This window comes from Tursiops truncatus, chromosome 2, assembly GCF_011762595.2.
Source record: "Tursiops truncatus isolate mTurTru1 chromosome 2, mTurTru1.mat.Y, whole genome shotgun sequence".
In the NCBI taxonomy this organism is placed as follows: Eukaryota; Metazoa; Chordata; class Mammalia; order Artiodactyla; family Delphinidae; genus Tursiops; species Tursiops truncatus.
The window spans coordinates 41,996,438-42,009,916 of record NC_047035.1 but is presented as its reverse complement, the minus strand read 5'-3'; the positions used below and the strand labels follow the sequence as shown (position 1 = coordinate 42,009,916).

The 13,479-nt window shown below is 43.0% G+C and overlaps 1 protein-coding gene across 4 annotated transcripts in view; it reads left to right on the top strand.

Moving 5' to 3' along the window:
* DAAM1 (dishevelled associated activator of morphogenesis 1) overlaps positions 1-13,479 on the top strand; it is a 179,184-nt gene that overhangs the window by 77,080 nt on the left and 88,625 nt on the right. For all 4 annotated transcript variants that reach the window (XM_019923333.3, XM_019923340.3, XM_073800420.1 and 1 more), the window contains one exon: positions 7,944-8,033. In XM_019923333.3, the coding sequence (XP_019778892.1) occupies positions 7,944-8,033 (90 nt within the window). Of the gene's footprint in view, positions 1-7,943; positions 8,034-13,479 lie in introns of those variants that run through there.

Below are 13,479 nucleotides of genomic sequence, written 5' to 3'. Positions count from 1 at the left end.
CTGGTGGTGTTGAGTTGTGGGATGGGAGGCGAGGGTGGACGAGGGAGAGGGCTAAATCCAGGGAAGGTACTGCTGGTGTTGGCTGTATGTGAGGTGAACCCCAGGGGGTTGCTGCTTGCTGGGCATGTGGGAAACCTTTGGTGGGTGGAGTTAGGATGGGTGACTTGGGCCCGTTTGCTGTGGGTAAATACCTGGTGTATTTAATTTGAAGGAGAAAAGTTAGCCTTGTGTGAATAATAAAATGTTGAAAATTCTGTGAGCTCTATACAGTGAGCCAAATGGATGATTACCTTGTCAGGGACTGTTTCAAAACCAAAACCAAAACCAAACAAACAAAGCCAAAACAAGAAACCCAAACAACCCAAAACAGAAACACATACAAAACAATGGGTTGTTTGGCAGGGTGACCCCAAGGACCTGTCTTAGCTTCTCCCTCTCCTCTTTTTTTTTTTTTTTTTTTTGATACGCGGGCCTCTCACTGTTGTGGCCTCTCCCGTTGCGGAGCACAGGCTCCGGACGCGCAGGCTCAGCAGCCATGGCTCCCGGGAGCAGCTGCTCCGCGGCATGTGGGATCTTCCCGGACCAGGGCACGAACCCGTGTCCCCTGCATCGGCAGGCGGACTGTCAACCACTGCGCCACCAGGGAAGCCCTCTCCTCATTTTTTTAATCTCCATTTCTCCCAGCGTTCATCATATGTCTTCCTACTTCTGTGTGAATATAGAGTTAGCTTAACTCATTAGAAATAGAAATCCTGGGTTCCTTTATTAGAGATTTCTCTTGTTAGCTGGAAACTCACTTGTTGTTGGCTTACTGAAATCTATTGACATGGTAGATTTTCAAAGAATAAATGCTTTAAATATTGGACTGAAGGTGTTATAAATAATCCCATATTTCAGTTTAGCTCACATCTCTGACAAGAGCTTTTCAACTCATTCAAGACCCTTATTGTATATTATCTCAAAATTCCTTCACTTGCTTTATTTAGCAAATCAATCCATTTCCTTAGATTTGTACTGTGCCAATTGTTTTCTGATTACATAGATTTCTCTATAGAGCTGCCTGCTTACTCTAGAGTGTAGGACTGGTGGGGTTTCTTTGTACAGAATCTTTTAGAAGTGGGGCTTGATAATATGCTTTGTTAGGGATGAAACCCAGAATTTTAGTTCCTGCAGCTGGGCTTCCTTCAGAGTTTTTTCTTCTTAATAAAAAAATGTCTAATTATTACCTTTTCTCCAAGATATTATAACTATATGAAATAAATATTTTATAAAGTTATGAAAAACATAATTGATATCTTCCCCAAGAAGAAAAGCCTTTAGGGTTTTGTTCGTTGCTTTCAGTTTTTCAGAAACTTGAGCTTTCCGTGGAGAGGAGTGATGCTTGGTGCAGATGTTTCTTTTTCTTTCATTTGCTAAATCATTTTCCTTTAACTTTTAAATCTCTGTCCAAGAAAGAATAATATGAAAAAAAAAATTCTTTGGCCGATGCAAGGAGCTAGGCCATCCCAGTCTGAGGTATAGTAGCAGGAACTAAATTTATGCTATTCATCTTTGCATTAATTGCCAATCCCCAAAACAATATCTGACATAGCTGGATTGCAAAAAGGAAAAAAATAAAAAGTAAGGTGAGAGGTAAAAAGTAAAAGTAAGGTGATCTAGAAGCAACCGGGATGGAGGTTGGGCTAACTACATTTGTTTGTTAATCTTAGTGAAAAACTTTGCTATTAACCCGCAGAGGAGCCAATACTCTTCTCTAGTCCACCACTCAGGAAAGACAAAAAACACTGAAAATGTTCTTCAGGACTTCAATCATTAATATTAACCTATCACCTAATTTAATGTTAAGGGACATTGGGGAAACATTGCCTATCTCTTGGCCTAAATGGAATGCATACTAATAGAATCTATGTAATTTCCAAGGAAAGGACAGGAATATTTCATGGAAGTGATCATGGTTTCAAACAAAAATTGTATCTGAAGTTGTCCCATTTCCAAGATTGAACTACTTACACTAAAGAGCTCTGCTTTTTCCCTTTCCGTCCTCTTCATACATTTGTTTTCAATCAGTTTCTCTTCTAAAGCAATTCCTCGGTTTATCTAATGTTCAACCAGAATTTTCTTTCCTTACTGTGTACACAAGGCTCTATTTTCTCTACTCTGAATTCTTTGTTTTCCTGGGGCTCCAACAACCAGGCTTGATTTTTTTTTTTTTTTTAGAACTTTATTGAGATATAATTTACAAGCCGTAGAATGGACCCATTGTAAGTGTACGGTTCAGTGCATTTTTCTAAATTTATACAGTTTTGCAACTATCACCACAATCCAGTTCTAGAACAGTTCCATCACCTCATCTCCTCTTGTGTCCATTTGCAGTCTGTCTCTGCTCCTGCCTGTGGCCCCAAGCAACCACTGATCTTCTTTCTGTCTCTATAGATTGACTTTTTTTCCTTAAAAAATTCATGTAAAGAGATACTATCTGAGGTACAGTGATCCTAATTGTTTTGTTTTCCATGATTGCCTCTTTCAGTATTTGAGTTAATTATCAAAATGAAAAATTCTCTTGTAATATTACATTGAAGTAATTTCATAGCTTTGAAGAAACTAATGTGTGAGATGATTTCAAATTAGTTTGTACTCTGTTATTTTTCCTCCTTGCATTAATTGTGCTTCCATTCCCCAACTTGCCCAGCAGTGTATCTAAATGCATGCAAGTAGCTGGAAAAGAAAGAAGGCAAAAGCAATCTATCCATTTTGTAACCAGAGCATGACCCCAAGAGTGGTGTCTGTGAGATGGGGTGTAGCTTCAAACACAGAAGGTAAAACTAAAGCTAGCAGCTTCCATAAGAAACCATAGAGTATTTTTTTTGATCTGCAACTTGCAAAGATTTCTTGCAGAAGACAAAAAGCACTAACTCTAAAAGAAATAATAAGTTATATTTTATAAAAAAAACACTTAGTGATCAAAATAGACTGTTAACAAAATGAAAAGACACAGGTGAGGCAAAATACTCTCAGTACATACCTCTGACAAAGGACATGTTTTGCAACAATAAGACAGACAACTCAGAAATGGGCAAAAGATTTGAGTAAATACCTCATAAAAGAATGCGTATGAATGGCACGTGAACTTGTGAAAAGGTATATTCAGCATCAGTTGTCATCAGGAAAATGCACATTAAAACTGCATTGAGATACCACTTCACATAAACTAGGATGGCTAAAATTAGAAAGGTGCAGCACCAAACGTTTGTGCGAATGTGGAGTAACTGGAACTGCCATATATTGCTGGTGGGAGAGTACAATGGTACCAGCAGTTTCAGACGCATAAAGTGCAAAAACCACTTCAGTGTATACCTTTGCCGAACTTGAAAACTGTATACTTAGGAGTGTACATTTACTGTATGTACATCTTACTGCAAAAAAGAGAAAAGAATGGGTTTTAATCTTCGAAACTCATTGATCTTCACTATGTCCCACAGTAATCCCCTCTCCCTCCTTCCCAGCTGCCCCAGCTTCCCTCACCTTACTTTTTTCTTTGCAATCCAGCTACGTCAGATATTGTTTTGGGGACTGGCAATTAATGCGAAAATGAACAGAACAAATTTCATTCCTGTCCCCTGGGGATGAGTCTAGAAAGGGAGTCATACATGCTGATCACATAACTGCAGCAATGTGATAAATGCCGTAAGGTTAGGAGAGCAGAGAGGGGCTGCCCACCCCAGGAAAGTCAGGGTAGACTGCCTGGGGGGAATAGCAGATCCCTTGAAAAAGCTTAGATAAACAGGATTGACTCTTAGACATGGTGGGAAGGGCTCTCTGGGAAAAGGGAACAGCATGTGCAAAAGATTCAAAAATGGGCAACTTGTGATCCAACGTGCTGAAAGGTGGCTGCTGGTGGTGGAGGGGGGAGGGGAGGGGAGGGGAGGGGAGGGGAGGGGGAGGTGACAGCCGGGGCAGCAAGGTGGGGCAAGTCAGCAAAGGCCATACCATGAAGGGCCCTACCTACCAGCTAAGGAATTTGGACTTTATCCTAAGGAGAGGAGCTGTGGAAGCCTTCTGTCCTCTTGTCTTCCTAACTAGAATCTGAATTCCATGAGATCCAGGTCTGTTATTCATCTTTGCATCCTTTGTAATGTCTGGACACGGTCCTGGAATGGGTAGGACATCGAGTAGGTGTTGATTGATCTCTAAGGCTGTGTGATAGTCTCTTAGAATCTTGCATGCTTGTTTCAGCCATATTATTAAAACGGAATGAGTCAGAGCAGAGACACTTTTGGAATGGAGAGATGGGGGTCTCATTACACTCTGGGCATTGTGCCTAGGCACTCCCAATTATTATTTAATCTGTGTCACTCTCCTTGCTCAGATCTACCAGTGACCTCTGATTGCTCTCAAGATAAAGACCAAAGCTCACAGTGGCCTGCAAGGTTGCTGTTCACTCACTGTCTGCAGTGCTTTTTACCTATTTAATTCCTATTCATTTCTCAGGTCTCCCTTCAGTTCACTCACAGCCTTCACCGCCCCACCTCTCCCCACAGTAAGTGGGTTCTCACAGCTCAGCTCCGTGTGACCGTCCCTCGGACTGTGTGATTATTTGATTTCCCTTCTGCCACCTCGAGCACATGAGCTCTGTGATACCTTTCTACCCCCTGCATCTACAATGCCTAACATTTAGTAGACACTCAAAAAATGTTTTGGTTGCATGAATTTGGTTGCTTGAGAGAAGGCTATCAGATATATATTATTCTCATGTTTGAGGTGAAGAAATTGAAGTTCAGAGGTTAAGTCACCTGTTAAAGTTTACATAATCCATAAGAGCCAGACCTGGAACTCAGGGATGTCTGACAACAAAATCCTCCTCTTCGTGCGAACAGTCAGTCAGCAGGCCCAGCAGGCCGCGAGTGCAGCTCATGGATGCATTTGCCTATTAGCATCAGTGCCATGGCTCTACCCACCTGTTGAATGATCAATAGAATAATAGGCTAGTGGTTAAGAACATGGCTCTGGACCCAGAGAGTCTAGCCTCAAGTTCCTCCTCCACCATTTACTAGCTTTGTTACCTTGAGCAGGCTATTTAATCTCTCTGATTCAGCTTCCTGGAAAGTGGGGTAATATTACCCACTTTATAGGATTATTGTGAGGATAAACTCGATTAATCCATATAAAACGCTACTATTAAGCACACAGAAAGTGCTCAATAATTGTTAGCTATTACTATTATCACGACCCATGTATTCCTTCCCATTTTCTTACTATAATCCCAAATTATATCCAGAGGACCTATAGCAGTTTTTAATTTTTTTATTTTATGGACATTCTCTCCTTTGCATGGAGCCATCTGCCCTAAGTCCTAGTTCAACTGAGTCCTCTCAACTCAAACTTGGTCATTTCTGTGTCTCAGCAGGAGCAGGTTTCTAACAGCAAAATATGGTAATATTAATCCTCTTTGCTGTGAATTTCTAGGTTTTTAGGATTTACACATTTCTTCACACCTCTGTTCAATGAGGAAAAACACAGTGCTGAAGTGTAGTAGAGGAAGCAGTATTAATAGCACTGTTCTCTCTCAGAAATCACAATCCTTTCCCCCAGATTAAGCACCGTATCATCAAGCTCTTTGAATAACTGACCTGACCCCCACTCCCAGAAAACCCTAATTGTTGGGAAGTGATTTATGTCACCATTTCCCCCCCATTCATTAATACGTGAGAGCTGGTGTAACTTACAGGAAATTAAAAAAGGAAGAAAGGAAGAAAAATAATTAGTTCACATATATAATGGTTGCACGCCAAAATTTTAACATTTTTAACATGTTCCCTTATAATGCAATTTTCTGTAAATATTTTTCATTCCTTCCCTGGTTTTCCATTGTTGAAATTCTTAACTAATTTCTTGTGGTTAGGGTGTAATAGTGTGTGGGTGTGTGTTTTAATGACTTAACTGTTTACCTTGCTCTTAAAAGAAAATAGCCCCTGATTTGTATTTAAATGATGAGAGAACTAACTGCAGTAAGGTTGCCCCTGCCTGTGCCAGGCATCGCTGCCTGCTGAGTTGATGTTGCAAATCTTCATCCAGCCCTGCCAGAGAAATGACACGCCCATCCTGGAGGTGAGGAAGCAGAGGCTTAATGAGATGAAGAATTTCCCCTGGCAGGCAGCATGTGTCAGACCTTGCGTGGCTAGGCTCTGGAGGTACAGGTGTTAACAGGATAGGGCATAAGGGATAACCAGAAGCAAGCCTGGTAAATTAAGTTGGGGTTATAAATAGAAGACCTCAAAAGACAGGCTGAGGGATATATAATTAATTTTGCAGGCAGTGTGGAACTAATGACATTTTGCACTTGCTCCCACCTGCTCAGTCCTCAACGCTAGGCGATCAGTGATGTAAGGAGCCTTCCAGGTGATTCTGTTGCTCACTCAAGTCTGAGAACCGCTGCTGTAATGTATCTGTGGCCATGCTGTGGGAAGGATGGAAAGGGCAAGGAGGAACAGTGGGAAGGCTGGTGCCAGAGCCAAAGGAGAGGTGATTAGGACATAAGTTTGGGTAGTTTCATCGGAAACAAAACAAAGGGAAAAACTGTGAGATTTTTCAAGGAAGAAATGATAGGACTTGATGACCCAGTGAAGGTAGGGGTATAAGATGGGAGGCCGTTGTTCACGAGCGGCAGAGCTGCAGATACACCCCAAAGGCATTATACGCCTCAGATATTTGAACCTTATTATTGTGCCTTAATTTATAGCAATTTAAAATATGTCTCACACCCATCAATCTGCTGCCCTTAACTAGATTTAACTTTCCCTATAGGGATAAAAATGTACCAGACGCTCAATACCAATAATAATGTTGACCATGGACTGAGTTATCAAATGCCAAGAACTATTCTCTATGCACTTTACAGTCATTATCCCATTGTTGTTCATTAGTTATGGATGCTCATAAATTGCTTTCTGTTAGTGTCCAATCTAAGCTGCACACCACTATAATATTAATGTTCCGACCCTGATCCGAGAGGCTGAGTCTGGGCTCTGGAGTCAGGTGGCTCCAGGCCGAAACCTCAGCCCCATCATTTACCAGGTGTGTGGTCTTTGAGGCGTTTACTTACCCAACCTTCTGCCGTAATTTCCCCCAGCTGTATTACAACAGGTATTATTACTACAGCGAGGATGTAATCATGAGTGGAATTCTTAGGGTTGTTGTGAGAGCTTAAATGAGAAAATGCCTGCACAAGGCTTGACACTTAAAGTACTTAATAAATATTGATGATGCTTTTGGTGATGCTTATGGGGATGCAGATGTCACTCCCTTGCTCAGAACCTTCAGTGGCTCTTCTTGGTCAAGAAAATAAGCTCCTTAATCTGGCATTTAAGATTTTCCACCAACAAGTCACTCCTTACCTCTCAAACCTTTCACCTGATGATTCTTTGCATAAACCCAGGGCTTCAGCTAAGCTGATCAGTGTCCCCCGCAAACACTCCAATCCAATACCACATCCCAGCCTTTTGTTCTGTTCCTCCACCCCTCTCATCATGTCCCTCAGGGCCCATCCCGCTAGTCACTGTTTGTGGAGCCATCCTTACCAAACCCTCGTCTGCAGTACGATTAAATCCTTCCAAGCTCTGGAGCTTTAAAGGCCTTTAATGCTCGATGGACCCTCTGCTGCAGTACAAGGTGGCCCAGAACATTCTGCCCATGTTCAGCCCCCTTTCCCTACCCTTCAGTAAATGTAGGGCTGTGCCTGTCCCTCTTACTGTGCTTGGTGCCTAGCCCCAGGCCAAGGACCTGCTTTCTTAGTGCTGGTAACAGACACCTATACTTAGCTTCTTAGTTTTTCCCAAGTTCATTTAAATATGTGTTGGTGTTGTTTTCTCACCCTGATAATGCTGATAACTTCCCTTATAGGAATAACATTTAATCTGTGAAATAATTATTATTATTTTTCTTCTCAGGATGAACTTGACCTCACAGACAAACACAGGGAAGCCATGTTTGCACTTCCAGCAGAGAAAAAATGGCAAATATACTGTAGCAAGAAAAAGGTAAGCTATTCATTATGATTATGATTATGGTTAACTGGAAAATGATCATTTTGGATGCCGTTTGCTCTCCCATTTCATCACCAGAATTCAGGCAGCTCTTTATAAGGTAAAAACCAGATTGAATGTGTCCTGTTGTGGCCTCGGTGCTACATGCAGTAAAGGGCCAGCTCCTTGGATGTTGTTTTTATCAACACTTCATTGCACACCGCACCTAACACCATTATTCATAACGCTGTGTAAATGAGGCCCAAAATAACATCAGCTTACAGAAGACTGAAGTGTTTTTCCCTTGTCCTTTACATGAAAGTTTGTGTGTAGGTAGGTGAGAACTAACACTGTGGTTTCACAATTGTGGTTTCACAATTGTGGTTTTCACAGCCCTCTGTGACTCCCTTCTAACAACTTTCCATTTCGCCATCTCTAAGGTGTGGCCTGTCCTCGTGCTGTGGGATGGCTCTCCAGCCATTTCACATTCCAGACTAGGGGTGGAGGAAAGGGGGAGGCACAGGCTCCCCACGCCCCCACTCTTAGGGCCACATCCGGGAGTTACAGACCTGAATTCCCCTCACATCGCACTGTTAGCTACATGGCCACACTCCCTTGCCAGGAATGCAGTCTTATTCTGGGCAGTCATCCACACATAAAAGCAGGGGATTCTAGTACCTTTGGAGGAGGAGAGAAAGGGTATCGGGGGCAGCAAAAAAAACGAACTATTCCCTAGCCTAGCACTAGGCATCACCCTATGGACTGTATCTCCTTCAGTAAAGCTCACTCTGCCATCTTTTAAACCCCTGTGGCAAATTCTTAGACTGTTCTCTCACCCATTTTTGGAACCAGTGCTGTTCATGGCCACCTTTTGCCACTTTTCCTTCTGTTCTAGGAGAGACTTAAATCAAGACGGGGAAGTGGGAAAGGCAGGGCTAGCATCTAAGAAAAATGTTACCTCTCCAACAGGAGTGGGCACTCAATTACTAACCTCTGGAAGCAGGGAAACAGGAACAAAATATAAGAATCCAGTATCTTGTCAAAACACGGTGTCAGCCAGGGAAACCTTTTCTTAGGGGACTAGGATGCATTTGGGGACCTCCATTTACCCCCATGGCTGCCCCCCACCCTTTGCCGCCTTGTGTAATTGGCATGCCCCCCGCCCGGGAGCATCTCTCCAGCAGTAAGCCTGTGTGTGCCCCTTTCTCGCCAGGCTTTATAACCTTTGTAACGCCAGCATCTGATACTTGGAAGCAAAGGTAGGATGAATGAACCACTGAATTGTCATGAGTGTTATACTGGACTCTCAAACAATCTAAAGCACATTTAATTTTCCACCTGAGCCATTGTAATTGATAAAACCATGTGTAGGGTTTGGTTCCCCGGGCCTTTGCTGAGAGACGTGTCCAGCTGTAGCCTTTCAAGATGATTTCTGAGCCATTATCAGATCAGATCAGTTGGAGCATTAAGGGTTCCTAGCCCCGTGGTAACCAGTAAGATGTGTTTGTGAATGAGTATATCCTCTTCTCCTCTTTCTCTCTGTGCACATCTTACCACCTAGAAAACCTCTCTTCTGTGGAACTGATGGTCAGTGGCTCAGGAAACAGATTTTAAAATGAAAGAATTTTAAAATGAAAATTAAAATGTGTCATGTCCTGTTCTGAAAGTGATGGTAGTGTATGGTCTTGAAAACAAGAGAACTTCTCCTGCAGCTGTCTTCAAGACCTGGCCCCTAGAACTGAGAAAGAAAAGCCCTTACGTGCCCGAGTACACACAGGACATTGTCTATTTTGGCTCATCCGAGCGCAGATTTTTTTCTCAAAATTAGGAAACAACATGAAGCGGGGATTGAGAATATGCACTAGAGGAAAGGAAAGGGCAGGAAAATGGGAGCAGCTTACTGAAGGGAAAGTTTTCTTCTTTCCCAGATTTTATTACACCCTTGACGGCAATTGAAAGTTAATCATGGAAACTACTGCCCCTTAGATTAGAAAAGGCAAACCCTGGAGGATAGTAATGACCCCGGGCTCACAGCTGCTGCTCATTTTTCAATTTCCAGGCCTATCAAATCCCCTTGCAAACCTTGTCTCCTGTGTGCGTGGCGGGTTGGCTTTTTGTAGGAGCATGGATATGGTTGTGGCCACTGGCCTCAAATTCCCATTTCCTGATGGATGGGCTCTTCCTGCGAGTACCTGGCCGGATTGCACAGATCTTTGGAAATGCAGTTCTCCTGCTAGCTTCATTCCAGCAGCTTGGATTCCTTTTATGACTTAGCAGTGGTGTGGCTGAGTGGGAAAGCCATCTTAACTCTTTGGCGAATCCCATGGGTTTATAGATCTGCCTCACATTAAAATGGCTTGACTAAGGATTTTCTTGATTAGAGCTTCTCAGACTGTTAAAACTATGCTGTGCCTTTGGTCTGAAACTGACCTTTTGGGGCCCCGTAATAAATCGGGAAATGGCACAATGAATAAGAGAACGCACAACCCTCAGCACGAAAAGGGCACGATGTTTGCCTCTCTTCCGAGAAGGTGATCCCCTTCAGGACAGGTTGCCCATTCTCCGAAGGAAACCCGTGGTGGCCGTCCTTAACGCCGAGAACAGATTGTTTTCCTTGGACCATCTCTTGAGTAACCTTTTCAAATCAGACATGTCACCAGCAAGCCTGACCACATCTATTTCTCAGGCCGAGGCGAGGGAAAGCTACACCCCTGTGGCTCCTTCAGACTTTCCATCTTTCAAGATTAGAACCCAAGGCATCGGAGATGTTCTCACACATAGTGAAGCCATAGAGTAAGGGCCCACGAACGCCAACAGAAACAGAGTTGGTGAAAAGCAGGCTTTCTGTGTAAAAGTGCACAGCAGTTGTGGAGACAAACGGGGCTGGGAACTGAAGATGGGGCCAGGCCTTCCTTGGCCAAGTGGCTCTTTTCCATCCAGTAGAGACTTGAGTCCCAGCAGTGGCTATCTGCTTATCAAGCTCTGTGTTCATTTCTCAAACGGCTCTATCTGAGTCCTCTGGTTGAAAACCCATTTCCAGAGCCAAAATGAAAACTGCAAAAGTATTTCTGGGGCTAAAAGAATTGGAAAGAAATTAATTGGAATTTTGCCTAATTGAGTAATCCGGGGGAGAGCAGGAGATGGATGTCGCAGCCTTGAAAGTCCAAACAAGTCTGTAAAAATGACTGAGCCGGTTGGTCAGCCGTGGTTCGTCCTATGCCGCCATCCACTGTCAATTTTTTCAACTTTTACGAAAGGTCCAAAAAAAGGTTCTGTTGGTGGGGCTGGGGGTATTTTCAAATAGGAAATGTTTGTGGTTCTTATCTTTAAAGGTAATTCCCTTTTTAGTTCCAATCACAACATGCTCTTTTGTTTAAGTGAGGTTTTTCCCAGTCTTCAGCCAGAAACTGCATCTGTTAACAATCTTTTGGATTTTAAACTGAAGCCTTTTAAACAATGAACCATCTGACCACGAAAGGCATCTGGCCATGCTGTATTTGCTTATTGTTAACATGATTTTTAAACCCTGGGAAAAGTAAGGAGTAGGTCTTCAGAGAGGAGAAACTAAGATAGCGTACCAGCTATACTATGGCCACAGCAATCTTATCAGTACAGGCAGAAAGCTTCTTTAATCACACTTCTTCACAGGAGCAGTTGCAATAGTTGTGTCACTTAACCAGTCCTTGTAAGTGTCCAGAAAATACTTGTTCCCCCTCCATGAGCTTCAGAGTTCACAAAGTCAGTGAATGGGGTTAGAAGCTGTTAGCTGTAGTAACATCAGATATTTGAGGCAAAGATCAGAATTTGATGACTGTACCTAATTTTTCTTCCTTCCATTTCTGATCCCTAAGCCAAGGCTTAAGTAAATGGCTCTAGATTCTCCATATTACATTTCTATATCTTTATATATATACATATATATATATATATATATATATTTGGTTGCATCAGGTCTAGTTGTGGCTCACAGGCTCCTTAGTTGCAGCACGTGGGCTCCTTAGTTGCAGCACGTGGGCTCCTTAGTTGTGGCCTGCGAACTCTTAGTTGTGGCATACATGTGGGATCTAGTTCCCAGACCAGCGATCGAACCCGGGTCCCCTGCATTGGGAGCACGGAGTCTTAACCACTGTGCCACCAGGGAAGTCCCCATTTCTGTATCTTTTGAGGTCTGCTTTGGAGAAGGTGAGTTTTTACTCTACTGCTGAGTTTGACTCTAGTTTAATTAAATCACTCTAGAATCTTGTCTAACCTGGCTGCAGTTGAGCCGTTAAGCTTTGTGGGAAGTGCTGATCTGGTGATAGGCATGTTCTGAAGACATCTAGGAAAAGGGGCTGAAAGTTCTCCTGATACCTTTCATTCACTCCCTTTATTTGGTTCACATATCCTAATTGGATCACCTCCCCACTCCTCTCCACAAGAAGGAATTCTCCTTCACCACAAACACAAAAAGATGTATGGTGAATGGTCATCAGGATCTTTTAGATCCTGGAGAGTCGAGGCCCTCCTGTGTTGGGAGCATGGGGAGGAAGTGGTTTGATCAAAACAGGGATTTAAAGGAACATATGCTAAAGTAGAGGAATTAGAGACAAAAGGAACCATCGGTCTACACGACTGTCAAACAAACCAGCTGGACAACAAGGAAGTGGGATGTTGATACATTAATCCTCTGGTTGTTCAGAGTCTCCTAATGGGAAGGGAAGAGGGAGGAGAAGTTAGGTCTCCTCTTCCTTCGTTACTGTAGTTGTTTGAATATGCAGTAGAGTGAGCGTTAGGTTTTCAGGTGCCCACTTTGTTAGAGATTTGGGAGAGGGAGCCAGTAAAAAGGGAGGAAACTAGATATCCATAACTGTATTTCTAGACTTCTTTAGAAGTACCTGGTTTGGTCTCCTGTCATTGAGTTTTCACCCTGATAATGGATTCCAGTTGGCCTTTGTGCTCCTAAGTGCTAAGGGGTTACAGAATGTGGCAGACATAAAAAAGATTAGAGATGAGATCGGGCTGTCTTTCCCCTTCTACTTCTCTGAAGAACAGATGAGGGAAGCACAGTAGCTGGAGGATAATGGGTATTTCCAGGCTCTGAAACTCGCTGCCTTGTCTGCATGTTCCCTGGCTGTGAGAGATGAGGATGTCTGTTTAATCCCAGATTGAAGCAGTAAAAAAACAGTAAGCTTTACGGATCTGGTGCTTCAGTCAATGAAGCAATGCAGTTGGTAAAGGACTAGTTGGTGTGTGATTCACCCCGACGTGTACTGAGTACCTTCTCTGGGGCAGATTATTGGCTAGATTCTGAGGATGATTAAACAAGTAAGTCAAATTTCCTGGAGTGGATGGTCCAGGTAGAGGAAGCAGATAAAATCAAATAACTGACAAGTCTTGCCATGAGCTCCATACTAGGGTAAGCAGACAGGCTCTGGGGCACAGAGGAAGGAGCCTCCAAGCTTTGGGATGTGTGTGTGTGTTG